At 41.5% G+C, this 23,351-nt stretch overlaps 1 protein-coding gene across 3 annotated transcripts in view; it reads left to right on the forward strand.

The window, feature by feature from the left end:
- LOC144680647 (peroxidasin homolog) overlaps window positions 1–23,351 on the forward strand; it is a 242,312-nt gene that overhangs the window by 143,964 nt on the left and 74,997 nt on the right. Inside the window, exon 4 of one of the 3 annotated variants that reach the window (XM_078541867.1) lies at window positions 2,188–2,259. The exons of 1 other annotated variant lie outside the window; for it this stretch is intronic. In XM_078541867.1, coding sequence (XP_078397993.1) covers window positions 2,188–2,259 — 72 coding nt within the window. Of the gene's footprint in view, window positions 1–2,187; window positions 2,260–4,417; window positions 4,520–23,351 lie in introns of those variants that run through there. One more of the 3 variants, XM_078541869.1, reaches the window with a different exon arrangement.

Consider the following 23,351-nt stretch of genomic DNA (forward strand, 5'->3'; position numbering starts at 1 on the left):
TCTGTAAAAATAAAAGAACACTACTCCCCAGGGGAAACAGAATAAAAGAACACTGCTCCCCAGGGGAAACAATGTTTGATTGGCAGCTCAGGCTCCTCTGATCTCTTGTCAAGTTCACAATTTTTGTTGGCGTAAGTAAGTGTTGGGGTTTTTGAAATTTCAACGGGCCTGATGATTGACACTTATTCAAGTCTGCATGAGGGGATCTTTTAAAACTGAAGTTCAAAAGGCCCTCCTCATGCCCCCAATGCCAGGCTCTGCCCTTCCACATACCCCTATATCGCCTCATGCCCCCTGTGCCAGGTCTGCCCTTACATCCACCCCCTATGTACTTCAGTCCTTTTTTTCCAAGCATAGAGGAAAATGGTCAAAGGGTTACACATTTTCAAAGCCTTTTTTTCCCACATCCTTCTTTTCACTGTGGTGAACATTGGATATAGAAAGTATACAATGGGTCAAAGGGCATGGAAGTGCCTGAGCCTGGCATAGGGGGCATGAGGGGAACTTTTTGAACTAAACTTTTGAGATTCCCTCATGCAGACTACGACTGTTTAAAAACCTGGCCCAACTCCATGAAAATTGCGGCAGAGTAGGAGATACCTATCCCTGGCATAGAGCTGGCTGGGCCAGGGGTGCCGGATGTGGAAGGCTTCTGACAGGAAGGCACTCCCAAAAATCATGTAGCCCAGGAATGCGGTCAGGACCCCTGGAATTAGGACCCGCCTGCCGTTTTCAAAAGCCTACCGAGTCAACCCAGCTTGGTGAAAATCCAGACCATACCTTCTTAATGTTTTTTTCCATTTCTGCTATTGTATGGCTTCCCCTGTTTCACTCTGTTATAGCAGTTGTCTGGTGTGGCCTAGGTAATTACACAGTAAACCATACTGATCCAAAGTGTTTTTATTTCCCTTTTCTGCTTTGCTGGTGTTTATGAAAGTACAGTAAAGATTGTAATGCCTGTTCTATTAACTCTGCTAAGTGCATTGCACTTTCAGCATCCTTTTCATGATAAATATAGATGCTATAAGCCTGACACAGGCATATCTCAATCAAAGATTCAGTGTAGTTATCCTGTCAGATTGGGCTGACAAGCGATCATTTTTTAAAAAATGCATTAGTCCATTGGTCTGAAATTAAAACATAAAATGTTGGAAATACCCACTGAATGGTGCACAACTGAAATATCATAACTTGTCTTTTTAATATCAGAGACTAGGAAATGTTGGTATTCAGAGGGATTTGGGTATTATTGTACACAAATCAAAGTTAACATGCAATAATTAGGAAAGCAGAGAGATTATGCTGGCCTTTATTGAAAGGGAGTTGGAGTATAAGAGTAAGGAAATTTTGCTGCAACTGTACAGGGCTTTGTTGGGACTACATCTGGATTATTGTGTGCAGTTTTGGTCACTTCACCAGAGGAAGGATATACTTCCTCTGGAGGGAAAGCAACAAACATTCACTAGATTGAATCCTAGGTTGAGAAGGCTGCCTTCTGAGGTCAGATGGAGTAAAATGTGCCCATGTGCTCTGGAGTTTAGGAGAGTGAGAGGCAATCTCACTGAAATGCATTACATTTTTAGAGGGCTTGACTGGGTAGATAATTAAGGTTTTCCCTGGCTGGAGTGCCTAGATCTAAGGATATCTCAGGATAAGTGTTTGACCATTTAAAACTGAGATGAAGAGAAATTTCTTTGGATGCTCGGTTGAGCAATATCTTCAAGGCTGAGATTGATGAATTTTTGGGCCCTAAAAATATCAAGGGATAGGACAGGAAAATTAGATTGCAGAAAGTCAGCCTGGATCTTATTCAATGACAGTGCAGGTTGGATGGTCCGTGTAGCCTAATTCCTCCTGTTCCTAATTTTCGTTTTTCATCACAGATGCTGACTGGCCTGTGTATTTCCTGGATTTTGTGCATTTATTTTAAGATTTCCAGTATTTGCAGTTTTTCCTTTTGATCTTAGTAGTCCATTAACATCAGATTAGAAGGCCACTGTCTAAACTGGATTTAATTTCCTTTAAAGGTTAGTGTTTCTGTATAAATTTCAGCATCTGTTTAAATGGCTATTAAAAATATTATCTTTGCATACCCACCAAAAGACAACATCTGCTCAGATGGCCAAAATGCCTGTTTAGTGCTATAGGTGGCCAGTCACTAATACTACTGATTATTTCTTGTTTCAGCTATTTGTACAAGAATGAAATCCAATCACTTGACAGGCAAGCATTTAAGGGACTTGTCTCTCTAGAACAACTGTAAGTGCCTTTGCTATTCGTGTTCCATTGCCATTTTATTGTCTTTATCTTTCTAGTATCTTATGCTTGGCTTTTTCAGTTAACCAGTAAAGTTTCTTTGGCTAGTTGTATTGTCTGCAATTGCATGCTTTGCATGGCACATTTGTACAACATAACTGAAAGTGGGTAAGATAGGTTTGGGCTTTGGTCTTGTAAGGTTTGGGCATCTAGCACTTTATGAGTATGTTCAGCAGCACTGTCCTTGTGTTATCTACATTATTTTGATAAATGTTTGCTAATGAGTAAAGAGTACCTTACATTCTTCATATATCGAGCATCCATCAAAAAATTTGAGATCTTCAGTTGACTCTATATAGGAATTTGTTCTGCACTAATTATTCCAATTCAAGTGGAGAAACCAGCAGAATATAAATCAGTTTCTAGAAAGCAAGCATGCTAAAATTTTAGTTGGGCATCTCAACCAAGCACTTGGATTTTTTGCATATAAACTCTGATATATGTGTAATTTTGCACGCACTCTACTTGCAATCCTTTATTATATGATCTGCATTTATGATGCTTAATTTTTTGGCATTCTGTTGACATTATTTATATAACTTACCAAGGAGTTAAATTTGTCAAGTAACTAACACATCGTACCAGTTTCTGGGTTTTTTTTCTCTAACTTTTATAGTATCTTGTTACTGCACTTAATTTAAAATTGACTTGTTTCGAATAAACTATTCTGTTTTCTGATTTAAATCACTTCATAACAGTTGTGACATATTCTTTAATGCATCATGTTTCTTCTGTTTGCCCTTTGCATAAAATACTACATTTTAATGCAGAATTCAATTTGAAGCTTTTCTGAAACATTTACAAAGTTCCAATTAAGCAGCTTGGTTATTGTTTATTTGCGATCACACTTGAATTAATTAAGGATACTTGCATACTATTCTATTCTAACTGCCTATTGCCACGCTTCATATATGCCAGGTTAACTTTCATACCTTAGGGTCATTGTACAAATATATGCAGATTCGTACACTTGCATTTTACATTTTACATTTGTGTTGTGAACCTTAAAGAGAGAGAATAGGATGCTGAAGAATATCAGTATTGGTTGCTATAGACTTTCTTTGTACATTGATTAAGTTGGCATTACTGATCTCTCAAAGACAGTGAGATGGAATAATAAATTGCTAACTTTACATGTCAATACACCAGATAAATCTAGATTATTTTTAACACTAACCCGCACTACAAAAGGATCATTAAAAAAAAACAGCATGCATTAACACACATGAAGAATAAATGACATGTGTTCCTTTCATAGGTTTAGAAATAAAGGAAGGCTGATTGACTGCTGGGGTGACTTTTGATCTGAAGTCAACTGCAGCATCAGTTTGGACCTACTGCCTACTCCCTAGTGTTCATTATTGCTAAATTCCGTTATGTCTCAGCTGAATGGGGAAAGTTATTCTAAAGCTGTGGCTGCATTCTATATTGCCACAGTTGCTGAGTAATAGTGATGATACTGAATTTCATGCTGCAGATATATTGGAAAGGTGCTGCTTCATGCAACCTCATTTGGTTGACAGCATTGTATTATAATCATGTTCATGCTGTGGTGTGAAGATAGACCTCAAAGTTTTTCCTCTTTGCCAGCTGGAGGCAAATTGCCACTGACAGGAGATATAAATAGTTATTATTTTGTTCTGGCCAAAAGCACACTGAGCTTTAAATGGGCCTGCTGTTTGTTTTCTCGCTTGGCTGCTCCGTCTAGACGCTCTCTGACAGCAGGGAAAGTCTGTCACCACAAGTCCAAGGTACGAACCTAACTTGGAAGTAGCTGGGCACATGTGATCTTGAGCTTGTGTAATCAGTTCATTGTTGTTGTTGGCACACTCTGTACCATCCAGAAAGTTAAACAGAATGTCAGCAGCCTTAATACATGGTTAAAGATAAATATGCCGTCAGACTGCACAGTTTGTCAATCTGTGGGTCTTTCAGCGCATTCCTATTGTACTCTGGTAGCAGTGCAGCCAAAGGCATGAAGTATGGACTGGGATGAGGATATATGGGGTTATGGTTCTCTCTGGCAATTTTCAAAGGGTCTTCTCTGGGGAAGAAACTCTGTTCTCCCCTAACCTGACCTGCCGGGCAGTCCTGCATCCCTGGCCTTGGTAGGACACAGTGTGGATGTTGAGGCATATCTACCCAAAGAAATGAGGTGTATGGACCTCGCTGAACGGAAGGGACCTGGATCCTTGAACAAATGGTGACTTTTAAAAAGTTATCCTTTTTTAAAAACCTTTTTATCCTAAAAAAAAGTAAACCCTCCTAAACTGTAATGGGCACAGGAGCTTCCAGCCTCCATGGGCTAGTTGGTGATCAGGATGTGTGTGCTGGGGCTATACTATTTAGGTGTGCTCCCCCAGGCACCTTGGGTTGGGGAGTGGGTGTTTGAGGGCACTGACGCTCCTGGTATAACTGCTGGGTTTGCTTCCCTCAGCAGTATTTTTTGGCATGAACAGTTTCCCATTGATTGTAAATACGATTGCTATTTTGATTTTGTCAGGATTTAAAGGACTGCATAATTAGTGTTGTAGTTAGCTTAATCTCTACTTTTTCAAGTCAAAAATCTAAAACAAAAAGTTCATGATAAGACAACTTAAGGCTTAATCAGTGAAACAACTTTAGAAAGAACTAATGTATGCAAAACTTGAATAAACTGCACTTCATATGTGTTATGTTAAAAACACCACACTGTTTCGTTAGCCTTCTCCCCCATGGAATTTCAGTCACCTGATACAGATTTCAGAAGATGCCCTCTATTTTCGTATTATCTCTTGGTGTGATCAGAAGATGAAGGACTTTGAATTAAAGGAGAAAGTGGCAACATGTCAAAACAGACTGTGCTGTAGTGACATGAGAATCCCTGGGTATCATTTTTTTGCTGGGTGATTTTATGCATTGAATCCAGTCATTTCCTAAGATCTGGAGGCTTTGAAAGCTGCCTGAAGCTTTATACACAAGGTTTTTAAAAAACATTTTTATTGCCTCTTTCCTTCCTGTTGTTCTGGGGAATGTTCATTTTGCTGTAGGATGACAGACCCTATTCTCACCAATAGGGGAAAAGGAGGGGGCTGTGCCTCCTACAGGTGGGAAAAATTCAGCCAGACCATTTGAACTTTGTGCCGACTTCAAACAAACCCTATTTTCTCTGAAGCAAAGGCCTTATCTCACAGTGTGGGGGTTAAGAATCTTTAGAGAAGACATAAATGTTCTTGAAGGATGTTACTGTCTGTAGAACTATCAGCTGTCAAGTTATTTAAATGACTAACCCTTTAAAAACTGATAAAACTGCCTGCCTTTGAGAGAGTTGAAAAAAATTGTTCCAACAGTTTCAGTAGCTCTTTTTTGACATAACCATAAGTGCTATCATTATAGTATTATTAATGCTCGGCTGCTTCCCTTTATTGGGGGGTGGCGGGCTGGTGTTATAAATGTGCAGTTTGAATTGACAGATCCAAGAAGTTGTTAAAGGATTAGCTGTCTTTGTGGTGTTATGAATACAAATGTTTGTTTTTATAAGGGATTAAATACTTGGGGGAATTCAAATGTATTGAATGGGCTTTTCTGAATGGGTATTTTTTTTATTCTTTCCTGGGACATAGACATTTTTGGCTAGGTCAACATTTTTTTAACGCACATCTCTAATTGCCCTTGAGAAGCTGGTGGTGAACCACTGCAGTCCATGTGTTGTAGTCCCATGGTGCTGTTTGGGAGGGAATTCCAGGATTTTGACCCAGTGACAGTGAAGGACTAGTGATATAGTTCCAAGTCAGGATGATGGGTTGGCTTGGAGGGGAACCTGCAGGTGGTGGTGTTCCCATGCACCTGCTGCCCTTGTCCTTCTGGATGGTAGAGGTCGCTGGGTTTGGAAGGTGCAGTTGAAGGAAGACAATCTGATATCATCCTACTTCTGACCGTAAACAATATTGTGAACTGAGTAAAGATATTTGGAACTTTATTTTGTTTCACCTCAACTTGCCACCTGAGGTTTGCCTATGCTCGATATTGTGTGATACTGGTACTAGTTGGCAAGAAATGTGTAAGAGCAAAGAGTGGTGGGTGGAGGACCATGGGTTGGCATGAGTTGGCACTAACTTGGCATAGGGGCTATGAAGGGACATGAGGGTGGGTGGAGATTGAAGGGGTGTGAAGGGTGAGGGCTAGAGGCCCTAATTTATAAGAAAGCAACTGGGATGAAGTGAGCCTGATTCTAGCACCAAATCTACCCCCCCCCAACTCCCCAACCCTGGAGCAAAAATCACACCATGTTTTTCCCAAGCCAGAAAATTTCCGGACTCAAGTACTTTCCTCGGGAGAGAAAACCTAGCCCGTAGCTTTCAAGTAGAAATACCATGTAGGTAATTGAATACCATGAACTTGAGCTGCAACACCAGAAGATAAGTAGCATTTTCATCAACTTCACATACAGCTATAGACATTTGCCAAAATCACCATAAGCAGAACATTTTTGGATTCTCCTAAACTCTTAATGCATCCTTAGATCTTTTGCACTATTTCACCCACACAAATATTATTAACACTTATTGTGCCATAGTTTTGTACGATTTGAAGATAAATCAATATTTCATCAGTCTTTACAAATGTTTCAAAATCTTGGGATGTTGGCAAGTCATTTGTGTTCATAGTTGGGGGGGGGGTCCCTCCATGAAGCTCCACCGCCCTTACTTTGCACTTCTGGTAGTACTGAAACCAGAGGTTGGTAATGACATAAACAGGTCAGGATCCAGTTAGACCAAGTCACAGACCAATTTTGCATGTGTCAGATTTTCTGTCAGAAATAACAATATTTTCCAAAAGTCTCTGCCCAGCTTTATACGGATATATCTAATTAAGCAGAAATGACAATGATGTTGTACATTACATTTTCTCTCATCAGCACCTGAGCAATGCTGGACAATACTCATAGCATCATTTTACTGGTGTCCAGTATTATTAGAGCCAGTGACGAGGGTTTAATAAGTGAGTGCCATCGAACACAAAGCAGTCAATATTCTATTTCAGATAGCCAGACAATTAATAGAATTGAAGCCTGATCTTTACACACTTATAAGCTTTTATTTAAAGAGATGCACATTACAAACATACACCTTCAAATCCAATAACCAAAGTTTCAGTATATAAGCATATAAATGATTCACCAGTTAAATGCCCATCACCTGAATACAATTAAACACTCAATTAAGATACTACAAGTGAAGAGGCTACTCAGCCGAGTGCATACCTCAACATTAATACAATTATTACTCTTCCTTGAGGTTTTCCCCTGTCTGGTTGATAACTACAAAACTGAAAAAATAAACCTTTTCATTAAGAGCTTCCATCTCACTGAGGGAGGCTTCAGGCCAATCCACATTCAACAAGCTGCTCTGAAAACGCTGCGCACATTTTGACAGCTGCAACAAATTCCACCACAGCAGCTGTGGTAATCCGCAACATTTTAAAACAATCAACAACATTCTAAAAGATAAAGTCAATTTGCCCTATCTCCTAATGCTAACAGATCCTTAAAAAAATTCCAGGATCCGGATCTGCATCTTGGCCAAAAACTAATTACTTCTTCCTTGGTCCAGATCCTATCTGTGCACCAAGTTTCGTTGAAATCAGTTCATTAATTTTTAAGATATATTGTTTACAGGCAAACAGTCTAACAAACGGGCAAAAGCATTGCCTCCGTCCACTTTCAGTGACCGCCACTTTTAACCCTTTTACACTTAGAGCCAAGTCCATTGGCTTTAATAACGTAACAAACTCTCTAACCCTGTTATTTCAATTCCTTATAGCCATTTCTATTCTCTTTAACGGGTATTTTCTGGTGTTTGGTAATAATCTTGTACTAAGCAAAAGTGTTCCGACACAGGAAAGATTGGTTAAGAACATTCCACGTAAAGATCTAATTAAAATTCCACATAAAAGGATGGTTAACAAAATTGAGGTTCGTGCAATAGAAGGGTCAGTGTCAGCATGGATTAAAATATTGGCTTAATGATGTAAAACAGTGAGTTATGGTAAATGGTTATTTTTCAGACTGGAGGATGGTAAACAGTGGTGTTCCCAAAGGTCATTATTAGGACCACTGCTTGTTTGATTTATATAAATGACTTGGATATTGGAATACAGGGCAAAATTTTATTGTTTGACAATCATGCCAAACCTGGAGGAGTGGCAAACAGTGAGGATGAAACTAATTGAGTACAGCAGGACCTAGATAGTCCATGAGAATGGGCAGGCAATTGGCAGATGGAATTTAACACAGAAGTGTGATGTGATGCATTTTGGCAGAAGAGATAGGGAGAGGCAATAGAGACCAAATGGTACAGTTCTAAAGAATGTACATGGTCAGAGGGACCTGGGGGTTCATGTGCATAGACCTTTGAAGGTGGTAGCACATATCGAGAGAGTAGTTAGCAAAACATATGGGATCTTTGGCTTCACGAATAGAGGTATTGAGTACAGAAGCTGGACACTTATGCTGAACCTATAAAAGCCCTGGTTAGGCCGCAGCTAGAGTTTTGCATCCAGTTCTGTTCACCAAACTTTAGGAAGACTGTGAGGGGCCTTGGGAGGATGCAGAGGAGATTTACTAGAGTGGTTCCAAGGATGAGTGATTTTAGCTGCAAGGTTGGAGAAGCTGGGTTGTTCTCCTTGAGCAAAAGAGATTGTGGGAAGATTTGATGGAGCTGTACAAGATTATGACAGGTTTAAATAAAGTAGATAAAGAAAAGGTGTTCCCATTAGCTGATATCACAAGGGCTAGGGGACACAGATTTAAGGTTTAGGCCAAGAAATGCAATGGGGAATGACTTTTTTTATGCAGCAAGTGATAGTGACCTGGAACTTGCTGCCTACAAAGGTGATGAAAGCAGAGAGAATCAATAATTTGAGAAGGAAATTGGATGAGCGCTTGAAGGAAATGAAGTTGCAGAGCTACAGGATTAGAGCAGGACAATGGGACTGATTGGATTGCTCCACAGAGAGCCAGCATAGACTCAATGGGTCAAATGACCACCACCTGCACCATAATGACTGTTATGACTCTATGATTTAAGATTGTTCAAAAGCATTGTTTAAAAATATTTGGGGAAATGCGCACCTTGGTAGCAATATCATGGTGTCTTTGAGATATTAGATGGTGATTTTCTTTTTGACAGTTTAATGTGTTGCAGCCAAATCACTCAATCAGATTCTTAGCAAAGGTTAGAGGCAGCCTCTCCAGGGGGTAACTCCCTCTCCCAACCAAAACAATTGGGTTAAATCTGATTATTCTTAGGTTTTAACTGCAAAATATTTGGCCTGTAATGGGAGACTGCCATTTCCTTTGCTATATATTGATTAGTAGCCAAGAGAAGTCATCTTTGGAACCATTAGTCATTTTGTATTGTGCAAGCATCATAGACATGATGGCCAATGTGGAGTAAACCAAATCTGAACATGTGGAGCAGGCTGTTTTGAAAATCATGTCCAAATAAGGGTGTCATAGCATTCCAGTGCTTTCGGGAATCAATTTGAGTTATGCCAGCAAAACCACTGCAATAGAGCAGATCGCATCTTAACAAGGTCTGCTCATGCAGTGTTAGTTCAAGTAAAAATAAGTGTCAGAACCCCTGATTTTTTTAAAGCTGTTACATTAGAAGACTTTCCAGAAATCAGTTGTGAAGTGTTTTTTTTCACTAATCATCGATTGTATGCTTTATGTAGGTACTTTTTAATTTGTAGCTTTGTAAAGAATAATTAAATAGTGATTGTTCAGAATAAATAAAAAGCAGAGAGGGTGGTGTAGCTGTGGTGATTTGTTTGCCATAACTGATGATATTGTGACTGTATAATCTTGCTTTAAAAACATTCTTCTTGTCTCTGGTAAAATGGGTCTTAAAAGACCTTGATGGAAGAGAGAAACTGAGATTGTACATCTGCTCAAAATCTGTTGTTCAGTCTCAGATGATTTACTGTTTGAAGACATAGGTTTGGGTGTATCTTTGATTATAGATAGACATGTTTATATCTACAAACCTGGAAAAGCTGTCAGCTCAAAAGCAACGTATAATTGAAAAACAACTCTGGAAAAATGCCTATGATCAAGACTGTTACTTGTGGCTTGGTTGCAATTCTGCCAGCTTCAGTAGCCGTCATTTACATGATATGGGGAAATTGAACTGAAAAAAATGAAATTTATTTCCTTGGGCATTATGGAAGTATGTCTCAGCCCTTCCTCCCACCACAACACACACACACACACACACAACCTCTGCCCCCAATAAATCTTGATTTCTGGCTATTTTGGTGCATTTTCTAGCATTTTGAGTTGCACTGAGATTCTTCATCTGCCTTTACTGTTCTTTTGCTATACTTATTCTGTTGGGATTATGCTCAACAACTCAGTTCATAGCTCCATAGGATCAAATGAACGGCTGCTAGTTTCTGGGGTGAATTTTCACGTTGGTGTGTGGGGGCGGGCCCCCGCATGCCGATGTGTAAAATGACGCGCGGTGACATCGGACGTGCGATCGGCTCCCAACTGGCCTGCCCGACAGGGAGAAAAGTCTCCCCTCTATCTTCTCTTGCCTTTTTGACATAAAGGAAATGACCATCTCTCAGATCTCTACCAATGTTATTCTGTAAGTATCTGTGAAGCATGCCTTGGGTTTTCTTCCTTTCTGTGAGTGAGTCCAAGCTCAGCATTCTGGGCATTATTGCCTATCCTTTCAATCCATAGCACATTTCAGTCCCTATTGTGGTCACCTTTATTGTACAAATGATAGCATGTATTACTGCAACCTGTACCAGCTTTAAATCAATAACAATGCAGCATATATTTGGCAATCCCCTGGCTGTGACAGGTGAAGACCATGTCTTACATTTTATGATTGTAAATGTCTTTAAGTTGAACGGTCACTTCTAATGGAGAATGCAGAGGCTGGCAAAATATGTGTCTTAGTTTGCTAGCTGTGAGCTTTTCTTTGCAGTTGATATATTAAGTTCATAGGAATTTCTGAAAAGGGTCAAAACAGGACTAAATGGGTGCAGCGTCAGTTTGAAAGAAACAATTTTGGCCCTAATTGATTGCTGTAATTTGAAATTGCCTGTAGGTTCTAAATGTTTGTGAAAGAGTATATATGGGCTCCATAAACCCACTTCCACTGGAGATGTGGAGTGGGCTGACTGACACACAGCTCAGGTTTCAGGATGGCTGAGAGACTGAATATGAGGGCGCACAGCTTCTCTAGTATGGCATTGGAGATCCTAATGGAGGACAAAAACAGAAACAGAAATACCTGGAAAAACTCAGCAGGTCTGGCAGCATCGGCGCAGAAGAGTACAGTTGACGTTTCGAGTCCTCATGACCCTTCAACAGAACTAATGCATGCTAGCAAGCAGCTCAAATGGCGATCAGCTGCTTGATGATCCTTCAGTTAGCAGTTCTTAGCTTGAACTCCTTACCAAGATGGCATTTTGCATCAAGCCAACATCTCAGCTTAAGACTGCATCTTGGCACTTGAGAGACTATAGTGCCCAAAGTATCTGGGGGAAATACCCCCCCATATGTTTTAGAAAATTACAAATTACAGTTTGGGTACAGGATGCTAGCCAGTTTTGTAGATGGTCTTCGTGTTTTACATTTGACAGTTTTCATTGCTTCATTCAGGAAGACCTGAACAAAGTTTGGGCTTGCCCTGATAAGTAGCAAGTCACATTTGTGCCTGCAGCTGCCAGATAATGACCATCTCCAACAAAAGAGGGCCTAACCACTTCTCCATGAAATTCAATGGGCTTATCATTGCTGAATACCATGCCATCGCTATTGACTAAAACTTAATTGGACCAGCTACATAAATACTGTGGCTACAAGAGCAGGTCAGAGGCTGGGTATTCTGTAGCAAGTAACTCACTGCCAGTCTCCCAAAATCTTTTCACCATCTACAAGGCACAGGTCAGGGGTTTAATGGAATACCTGTATGACTGCTGCTACAACAACACTCAAGAAGCTCAGGACAAAGCAATCCACATGACTGGCACCCATCCACCACTTTAAACATTCACTCCTTCCACCACCAATGCACAGTGGCTCCAGTGTTTGCAGCAATCCGCCAGGGCTGCTTTGACAGCACATTTCAAACCCACAACCTCTACCATGTGGAAGCACAAGGGCAGCAGGCGCATAGGAATACCATCAACTACATGTTCCCTCCCTAACTTGGAACTATATTGCTGTTCCTTCACTGTCGCTGGGCCAATACCCTGAAACTCCCTTCCTAACAGCACTGTTGGTGTACCTGCACCACACGGATTACAGTGGTTCAAGACAGCAGCTCACCACCACCTTGCCCAGGGCAATTGGAGATTGGCAGTAAATGATGGCCTTGCCAGTGATGCATACATCCAGTTAATAAATTAACCATAAAGTAACTATACAATAACAATACAGCAGTGTAGCAATAGTATGTGTAATTTGAATTGGATACTTGCGTTGCTTGTTTGTGTGATTCTTCACTTGCTTCACAGGTGGACTGAAAAAAACACTTAATGAGGCCAAATATTAATTGATAAGCAGCTTTATTTCATGGCACATGAACACAGTAACTGTTATGTGACCTACTTATTTCAATCAGTACACTGTGTCTTCATGCACTAACAAAAAATATTGACTATGCTGAACATCTCCAAATTAGTGTATTGTTTTGCTTGACTTAAACAAAGTAACTCCCAACCTCTGGTATTCTCCTGAGTCTAGCCAAAGTTTGCACTAATTTCAAAATTTGATTAATTGCTGTTCATCTGTCTTTTTTTTTAATCACTTGGCCTTCACAGATAGAAGGGGCTAGAGACTTCTGAAGACAGTGGACGGGGATGTTTCCAGCCACAAATTATATTCATTTTCAAAATGACAGAATCTCAAGACAAATGTAGTGGTGATTTATGACAGATGAAGCATAAACTAAATCTACAATCAAGCAATTAGAAAGCAGAAAGATCAGTACCTGGATTTTCTGTGGTTGCTATCTGGCAGATCAGAGAAGGAGATGGTGGCTCCTCTGTGATCTTACTCCATTATACTCCAGCTTTGCCCCATATTCCTTAATACCTTTGGTTAACAAAAATCTGTCAATCCCAGATTTAAAATTAACAATTGACATGGCATCAATTGCTCTCTGTGGAAGATAGTTCCAAACTTCTAATGCCCTTTTTTGTGCGAAAGAACATTGGCAATTCAGGCTCTTCCTTGAGCCTTTCCAGTACCTGTTCTAGCATGCTGCTTTAGCACTTGATGAGCAAAAACACACAAGCCACAAAAGTTAATATATCTAAATAATCATTGCTATTGCCTACTTGGGGCCTAACCTTAGATTAGAGAAAGCACCATGCCTGCCAGAATTTTCAGTCCTGCTTGTGTTGAGGACACCAAAGGATTTTTGGGAGCATAGGAACAGGAATTGGCTATTTAGCCCCTCGGCCCTGTTCTATTCAGTGAGATCATGGCTTATCTGTAATCTGACTCTACATACATGCCTTTGCATCATATCCCTTAATATCTTTGGTGAACAAAAGTCTTATCAACCTCATATTTAAAATTGTCATTTGATCTAGCATCAGTTTCCATTTGTGTAAAGCAGTTCCAAACTTCCACCACCCTTTGCATGTAGAAGTGTTTCCTAATTTCACCCTGGAAAAGTTAGGCTTTAAATTTCAGACCGTGCCTTCTAGTCCTTGACTCTCCAACTATCAGAAATAATTTCCCTCACTCTCTGCTGTGCTTAATTTGAAAACGTTGATCAAATCATCCCTGATCTCCTAAATTCCAAGATATACAACTCAAATTGAAGTAATCTCTCATAAACTAATCCATTAGCAAAGTAATGGATGGTCGATTGGCAGTTCTATCAAGCGGCATTTACTCAGCAATAACTTGCTAGTCAGTGCTCAGTTTAGGTTCTGCTGATGTCACTCGGCCCCAGACCTCACTACAGCCTTGATCCAAACATAGACAAAGAGCTTATTCCAGAGGTGAGGTTGATGTGACTGCCCTTGATATTAAAGCATCTGATCAAGTGTGGCATCAGGGACCTCTAGCAAAATTGAAATCAGTTGGAGTCGGGGTGGGGGTGGGGGGGTGGAAATTCTCCACTGGCAGGAGACACACCTAGCACAAAGGAAGATGGTTGTGGTTGTTGGAGGTCAATCACCTCAGCATCAGGACATCACTGCAGGAATTCCTCTGGGTCGTGTCTTAGGCCCAACCATCTTCAGCTGCTTCATCAATGACCTTCCCTCCATCATAAGGTCAAAAGTGGAGATGTTCGTTGATGTTCAGTGTTCAGTATCATTCCCAACTTCTCAGATACCGAAACAGTGTGTATCTACATGTAGCAAGACCTGGGCAACATTCAGACTCAGGTTGATTAGTGGCATATAATATTTGTGCCATTAATGTTCCAGGCAATGAGATTTTCTAGCAAGTGAGAATCTAATCGGCGTTACCATCACAGAATCCCCCACCGTTGACATCCTGGGGGTTACCATTGACCAGAAACTCAACTAGACTAGCTATATAAATAATGTGGCTACAAGAGCAGGTCAGAGGCTGGGAATTGTATAGCAAGTAACTCACCTCCCGACTCCTCAAAGCCTACCCACAAAGCACACGCCAGGAGTGTGATTGAATACTCTCCACTCACCTGGATGAGTGCAGCTCCAGCAACACCTAACAAGCTCATTGCCATCCAGGACAAAGCAACATGCTTGATTGGCACCCCATTCACCACCTTAAACATTCACTCCCTCCACCACTGATGCACAGTGGCAGCAGTGTGTGCGATCTACAAAATGCACTGCAGCAACTTGCCTCCCCCACCTAAAAGGACCAAGGCAGCATGACAAGGCACATGAGAACATCACCCCCTGCAAGATCCCCTCCCAAGCTGCACACCATCCTGACTTGGAACTATATTGCAGTTCCTTCACTGTCGCTGGATCAAAATCCCAGAGCTCCCTTCCTAACAACACTGTGGGTATACCTATACCACATGGACTGCAGCAGTTTCAGAAGGTGGCTCACCACCACCACCTGGATTACAAGCAGGGATGGGCGAAAATGCTAGTGTTGCTAATGATGCTCATATCTCATAAATGAAAAAAATCCCTTTGAGTTCTTGTAGCGATCTGGTAAATCTATGCTCTCCTTCCTGCAAGGCCAGTAAACACTTCCTAAGGTGCAGAACGCTGAACTGCTCACGGTACTCCAACAAAGGTCTAAACAGTACAATGTACAACTGAATTATGACTTGTGCTCATTGTGTTCTAGTCCATTAGATAGAACAGCCAGCATTCCATTAGGCTTTTGGATTATAATCTGTAACTATTCATTGCACTTCAATGATTTTGTATATGGACCTCCAGGTTCCTTTGGCCCACCACTTTTGCCCATTTAGAAAATGCACTTCTATTGTTTTTAGGTCCAAAGTGGATTCTGTTTTTTGGCATCAGTGAATTTGCCCAGAATGCAGTGTAATCCACAGCTCTGCATGTACGTGATGTTTTGTGCTTACACAAAATACATACAGGGTTAGTGGGTGGGGGTTAACCTGTAAATTGTAGAGCAGTGTTTAAAATATCCTAAAAATAATAAATATTTAGAGTACTATGCGAGTAATCCAAATGGGGGAGGTGAGGGATCAAAGTCTCACTCACTCAGTAAATGAGCAGTTAGCACCTATATATATGTTAAATTTATGATGTAGGACTGAGTAATATATGTTAAATTTACTGTGTCAGGTCTAAGTAATCTCTGGGGTGACTTTAGCCCAGGAGACAGGAGCCCCATCTGCGGACCCAGAGGTCAGTAAAATTCCTGAGCAGGCAGGAAAGCTGACTGCAATCTTGTGGCTGTCCAATTACGTGGTGGAGATGGGCCTTTTGCTGCTCTCATTGATAATGGTGCCTGCAGATGACGCCATCTGTGCTGCTCCATTCACATGTCCAACATTTGATCTCCATTAAAAAATGATGAAGGCTGAGTTATATTGTTCATAGAAAGAACAGCATTAATCTTGTTCCATACCATGCTGCTGTAAGATTACTATTTTTTTAAAAAAGGTTAGGTAATTATATTTTATAATATAAGGTTGTGCTCCTGTTGGGTCATTTCTGTTGGGCAGAACCGTCCCAGATTTGCACTAAGTGTGGTAGCGGGCAGGTAAAACAATGTCTTACCAGCTGGCTGCAATGGTGGCTTCTCGCACCGTATCATCCCAAACCTACTGCACTAATTATGCATTCCCGGGAAAAATGGCTAATGAGAATCTTCAGTTGTGAATTAACGAATATGACATTGCCTAGAATTGTGCATTGAGCCTGGTGTTTCATGCATATTAATGACATTTAAACTATCAGGATCTTTGCAGCTACAGCTTATCAGTTTGACTATATCTGGAGACATACACATTTCAGACAATTGTGGAATGTGACACTCTTAAATAATTGAGTAACTAATTAGAAGATAGACCTTAAACTGATAGCACCCTTGCCACACAATACATACACAAAAGGATTCAACAGGGGTAAATTCAATAATTGATACCTTTTCTAATATAACCCGCTGCACTGTCACCTTGCCGCTCCATCACGCCAGGCACCACAGTTAAAGCCGTGCACACACCTCTGTGCATCCAGCCCAGGACTGCTGCAAACAAAACATGGTCCCGAAAGGCAAGAAGACTGCAGTCCCCTGGTTTAGTGCCGTGTCCCTCAAGCACCCTTTGGACACTGTGGAGGCCTGCTCTGGTGCCCCCTACCCCCACTCTGGCTGCAGGTGGGGCAGCAACATTTCCACTCTGGCTTGGTAGGCAATGGCAGTGGTGATCAGTGCCAATGCTGCACAGAAGAGGTTGGTCATCCATGAATAATCCATCCATGAGGATGAATGATCTCATCAATGCCACCAGGATAAGGCAACCATCTCATCACCCTAAACTCACTCAAGCCCATCACACATTCACTGGCATCTCAAAGGACATCACCATTCACTCTTTCACATCTGGCCTCATCTCCTCTGGAAACTGACTCCTCAGCCCTCGCCACCTTGAGGCCATTTGCACAGGTCAACTCGTGCCCCACCGAGACACACACACAAACCCTGGGATATCCCCCTTCCTCAGTATAGCCCTCACCCTGCAGCCTCTTCCCTTGCCTGAGGCCACTTCACCCACTTCCCCAAGCAAGCCCTGGCCATGCAGCCGTACAAAGCCACCCCCACCTTATGGCTGGTCTGGTAGGTAGAGACCTACCTACCTGTGTGCCCCCCTAAAAGTGCTGTGGTGCTGCCTGCGAATCCTGGAGCTGATGACTGCGAGTGCTGCCTGAAGCAAGTTAGGCAAACAAACCTCGAAGTCCCAAGTGAAGTGCAGCTCGCCAGGTGCACATCACTTATGTGCAGTTGTGAAACACATCAGCGTGTAACCCAGCATGGAGGGATCAGTCTGGCAGAGATGTTTTACAATAAGCTCTCTGACGTCCGATGGCAGGAAACATGGCTCGCCATCAACGGGCTGAGCGATCGATCGCAAACTGGTTTCACGACGTTGTGAAACCGATGTTTGGCCTTCACGCCACATTGTCTGCTCACGCCGCTGAGCATGCCTACCACTAGCGGGCATGGACGATTCCACCCATGGTATCATATTTCAGACAACCCATGCTCCAATATTAAAGAATTTGTGCTGTACTGCGGTTAACTTGACGAAAAATGTCTCTAACCGTTGCCCCTGGATTTGATGTTCCATTCACTGCCCTTCAATGTTCCATCAGGCCCCTCCCACTTTTGATCTGTGCACCCCCCCAGGGCTGTAACTTTGCAAACCCTTTGCGTCTTCCAGTGGGAAGCAGTAGTGAAATGGTTGACTTTCCACTTCAACACCATCAGCTTTCACTTTTCAGGGGATATGATGCCACGTGATCCCTGCTTGTCATTCGCTTAATCCCAAAAGGAACATGTAATACCGTTCAGCAGCCAAGCAAACAAATGTTAGCATTCTTAACTGTCTAAGTTGGCATCCCGCTGTGTTGATGCGGGCTCTCTGCCTTCCCACCGGCTATTTAATGTGGCCATCAGTTCCTGCTGTCAGGATTCCTACTCCACTCCTGCCAGATTCTGTGGCCCTTACCTCCACAAAACTTGCAGCGACAGGTTGCACTACATTCCACTCCAATTTCACTGACTGCATCCTCAGGACCAGTGGACCATTTTTGGAAGTTGAAGTTATACCTACACAATCTCCAGGTTTAATTCCTGTCCCAATGTATGGTTCCTACCTCTCTAATTCTCTCTGTCATTCAGAAATGTATCCCTATGTTCAATACCAAAATATTCAGATAATTTCAGATTTTTATTGAATCCAAATTTCGCTATCTGCCATGGTGGGATTTGAACCCAGGTCCCCAGTGCAATGCCCTGGGTCTGTGAAATTCTAGTCCAGTGACAATGCCACTATGCCACCGCCTCCCCCTATGTGATTTAACAGTGTTGTTGAAATCCACATTTACATGATATGATTTCTGTATTATGCTTATTGTGATTAACCAGTAATCCTCCAAATATTATGCTTGACAAGTTCCATGTCAAATGTATCTTCAATTTCCACATTATCTTTTAAAATGCAATTTCACTTAAATTTAACTTCAAAAGCAATACCAGGATTTAAAATGTTGCAGTTATACTAATTTATCTTTTGAGAGTTAGGGTTAGGGAAACTCAAAAGTACAAAATGCTTGGCCTAGAAAGAGGAATAAAAAGAGACTTTACAGTTTAATTTAGCAAAACTTTGCTAAATTAAAGATTTCCAGATCATCTCACCTGGAGTATCTTCATATTAGTTGCTATACTCGGCATTATGACAAAAAAAGCAGCAGCCGCAATCGCCAATCTGTTTGGTTAAGTGTGATGGAGTCAATGTGAGGACGAATAAAATGAAGACTGCAATGAAAATGGGTAATGTTGAAATGTCACAGGTGGCCTCTGTACAGAAATGACTTAGTTTATAGATCTTACGATTCATCAAGATTCTAATTTGTGATTGCTGTGTTTTTAAAATGTTTTCATCACTTGCAGCTGGGTTTCAGCCTGGTCCAAATGGTTCTGATAAAATTCATCTGTTGGCCATAAAAATCCAATATGAAAGAAACGATTGAAATTCTAATGACCATTGGATCGTAGCACAAAACTATCCTTAATTTGACCCAGATTAGAAATAAATTTGTAATTTCACTCAGGCCTGTTTGAAGAATGTAGATTCCATTCTAATGCAAGGTATTTTATGGACAATGTAGGGAAATGAATCATGCTGTACCTGACCTACAAATGCTCGATGTTGATGCTGGACATTTGTACTTTTGAGTTTCCCTAACCCTAAATCTCAAAAGATAAATTAGTATAACTGCAACATTTTAAATCCTGGTATTGCTTTTGAAGTTAAATTTAAGTGAAATTGCATTTTAAAAGATAATGTGGAAATTGACGATACATTTGACATGGAACTTGTCAAGCATAATATTTGGAGGATTACTGGTTAATCACAATAAGCATAATACAGAAATCATATCATGTAAATGTGGATTTCAACAACACTGTTAAATCACATAGGGGGAGGCGGTGGCATAGTTTGAAGAATGTAGATTCCATTCTAATGCAAGGTATTTTATGGACAATGTAGGGAAATGAATCATGCTGTACCTGACCTACAAATGCTTGATGTTGATGCTGGACATCTGGCTTTCTCTACAGTTTAATGTAGCAAAACTTTGCTTAATAAAACCTTTGGTTCTTTAGCAGAAATTAAAGGTGGCGATGAGCTGCTAATTGTCATTGCTCAGATCTCTGATTATTGTATGGATAGTCTTCTAAATTCTGATATGTCATTTTATCCATTTATTTGTGTGAAAAAAGTGAAACCACACTTTTAACTATTTTAGCCCATAAAAGCTCTGCCCCCCCTTTAGATATTCTGCTAATCTGAAGCAAGAGTGTAGCATAGCGGAATCTTAAATCGAATCCAGTGTACATAGGACTTCAAAGAGGGTCATTGCTACTCCTATAGGTGATGTTTCTCTAAGGAAAGATGTGAGAATGGTCCAATTACTGGATCATAGATAACCAAATCATTTTAGGGCATTGTTTTAACTTCATAATGTGAAAAAGGAAAATCAACCTTTTTAAAAAAAAACACAGAATTATAGCATTGTGTGCGGGTTCTTGACCCGCAGAGTGCTCTTGCATGAGTTTTGACATTTCATATCAGTGAATATTTTCATTCATTCCAGGATGTGGGCTTTGCTGGCTGGGCCAGCATTTATTGCCCATCCCTAGTTGCCCTTGGGAAGGTGGTGGTGACCTGCCTTCTTGAACCACTGCAGTCCAATCATATCTATACTGAACAGCCTAATACATTTAACATCCAGATGAGTGTTACAGCTTTTAGTGTAAAAGAAAGTTCAAGCATCTTGTAGATGATTGGCAGGTTGATTGCTTATGAATGGATCGCATGTTTCACTGTATTTGAAGAGCTTGTCAAAGAGCCCTAACTAATATACATGGTTGCAATTCATGTGCACAGCACATGATATGATCAACTTCATATTCATTCTGTGCTGAACAGGTCTTTATTTTCATTTTCTGCAGCATCCAATTAAATCTGGTGACGGTTTCTGTCTGGCTAGAAAAGACTAGAAGTCTGTGAATGTAAATTCAGGATCCTGTAGCTTTGCATGATGTTCTTTGGAATCAGCAAGATGTCATTAATTAGCACTAATTAGCTATTTAGTTTTGTTCATAGTAAATTATGATTTACTTGAAGTGAACAATAATGTTAAAACAGTTAATTATGGGTGATTAAGGCATTATTAATAAGAATTTAGGTAAACGGTTATGTTCTTCTTGCATGTTTTGGTGGTGGTATTGTATAGTTGAAATTTGTTACATTGGGTTTTTTGCCACTTCTCTTCCCAGAAATTATGCCTTCGAAGTAGAGTCTAGATATGGATACAGTCTACTGATAATTAAAAGTCACTTTTTATGCTAGGAGATAGAGTAAGGATAAAGGGTACATGCCCTGATTGGTGACAGTGACAAGTAGTGTTCGCCAAAGATCTGTACTGGAGCCTCAGCTTTCAACCACTTTTATCAATGACTCGGTTGAAGGAAGAGTTGTACACCCAGTTTTGCAGGTGATAGAGTACATACTGCATACAGGAGCAAGAAGTTACCAAGGAACATCACCAGATGATGAGTGTGCAGAACTGGCAAATATAGTTCATTGTGGGGTCATCCACTTTGGATCCAAGAAAGACAAATTCGGAGTCTTTCCTAACTGGATGAGCAAAGAGATTTGGGTATTCATGTGCACAAATCACTGAAAGTTAGTGGACAGGTACAAGAAATAATAAAGGCCAATAGAGTGTTCATAAGCAATCAACCTGCCATATCTACGGAGGATGTACCACATATTGGAGTACTGCTTTCAGTTCTGGGTACTGTATGTCAGGAGGGATATATTGGTCTTGGATGAGATGGAATGCAGATTCAACAGGTTGATACTGGGTAGGTTGCATACAGTAGGCTTGCATATCTTTGAACTTAGAAGATTGAGGGCAACCTAATTGAGATATTTTGAATGATTCCAGAATTCGATGGGGTAGTCCTAGGGCGGAATCATCCCAGATTTGCACTAAGTGTGGTAGTGGGTGGAAAAATGACGTTTTGTCCACCAGCCGCAACGGCGGCTTTTCGCGCCGTGACGTCCCAAACTTTCTGCATTAATTATGCATTCCTGGGATACACGCCGTTTCCATGGCAGGCAAGCCCAGATTCGCCTGCCACACCGTCACATTGCCGTTTCATCATGCCAGGGACCACATTTAAAATACAGCCACACTCAGTGCTGCCAGTACAGGACTGCAGCAAAGAAGACATGGCCCTGAAAGGCAAGAAGAATGCAGCTCTCAAGCGCCTTTTGGGCGCCGCAGAGGCCCGCTGTGATGTCCTCTACCCCCCGCTCTGGCCGCAGGAGGAGCAGCTACATTACCACTCCAGCTTGGTAGGTGATGGCGCTGATCAGTACCAATGCTGCACAGAAGAGATTGACCATCCTATGCAGATAGAGGATGAATAATCTCGCCTGTGCAACCAGGGTATGGTAACCATCTCATCACTCTAAACTCTCTCACTCAAGCCCATCACACATTCACTGGCATCTCACCCACTGCCAGCTTAAGGGACATCACCACCCATTCTCACTCATGTACCCTCACTTGTCCTACCCTTATCCTCTGGAGACTGCCTCCTCAGCCCTCACTATCTTGAGGCCACTTGCACAGATCAGCATGTGTCTCCACACACACCCTGGAATACCCTCCTTCCCCAGTGCAGCCCTCATTCTGCAGCCTCTTCCTTGCCTGAGGCCACTTCTCCCCTTTCACCAAACAAGACTTTGCCCTGCAGCCATTGAAAAGACACCCACATCTGGTAGGTAGAGACCAACCCGTAAGCCCCCCTAAAAGTGATGTGGTGCTGTCTGTGAAGCCTGGTGCTGATGACTGAGAGTGCTGACCAGGTAAGCAAACAAACCTTGAAGTTCCGAGCGAAGTGCAACCCACCAGGTGCATGTCGCTTATGTGCTATTATGAAACACATAGGCCTTTTCCCGCTGACGTGGGCGAACAATCCAGCGGTCTGGCTTAATAATGATGTGCAGATGTATTACAATGAGGTTCCCGACGTCCGATGGTGGGAAACGTGGCCCACCATCGGCGGGCTGAGTGGATGATCACAAACTAGTTTCACGCCATCGTGAACCGATCACGCCGTATTGTCCGCTTATGCCACCAAGCACGGAAAATCCAGGCTCTCTACCATACGGTCAGCAGCAGTTCAAGAAGGTAGCTCACTACCACCTTCTCAAGGGCAATTAGGGATGGGCAATTTATGCTGGCTTAGCCAGTGACGCCTTCATCCCATGAATGAATAAAAGGAAGAT

This window comes from Cetorhinus maximus, chromosome 5 (genome assembly GCF_964194155.1).
Source record: "Cetorhinus maximus chromosome 5, sCetMax3.hap1.1, whole genome shotgun sequence".
Taxonomy (NCBI): Eukaryota; Metazoa; Chordata; class Chondrichthyes; order Lamniformes; family Cetorhinidae; genus Cetorhinus; species Cetorhinus maximus.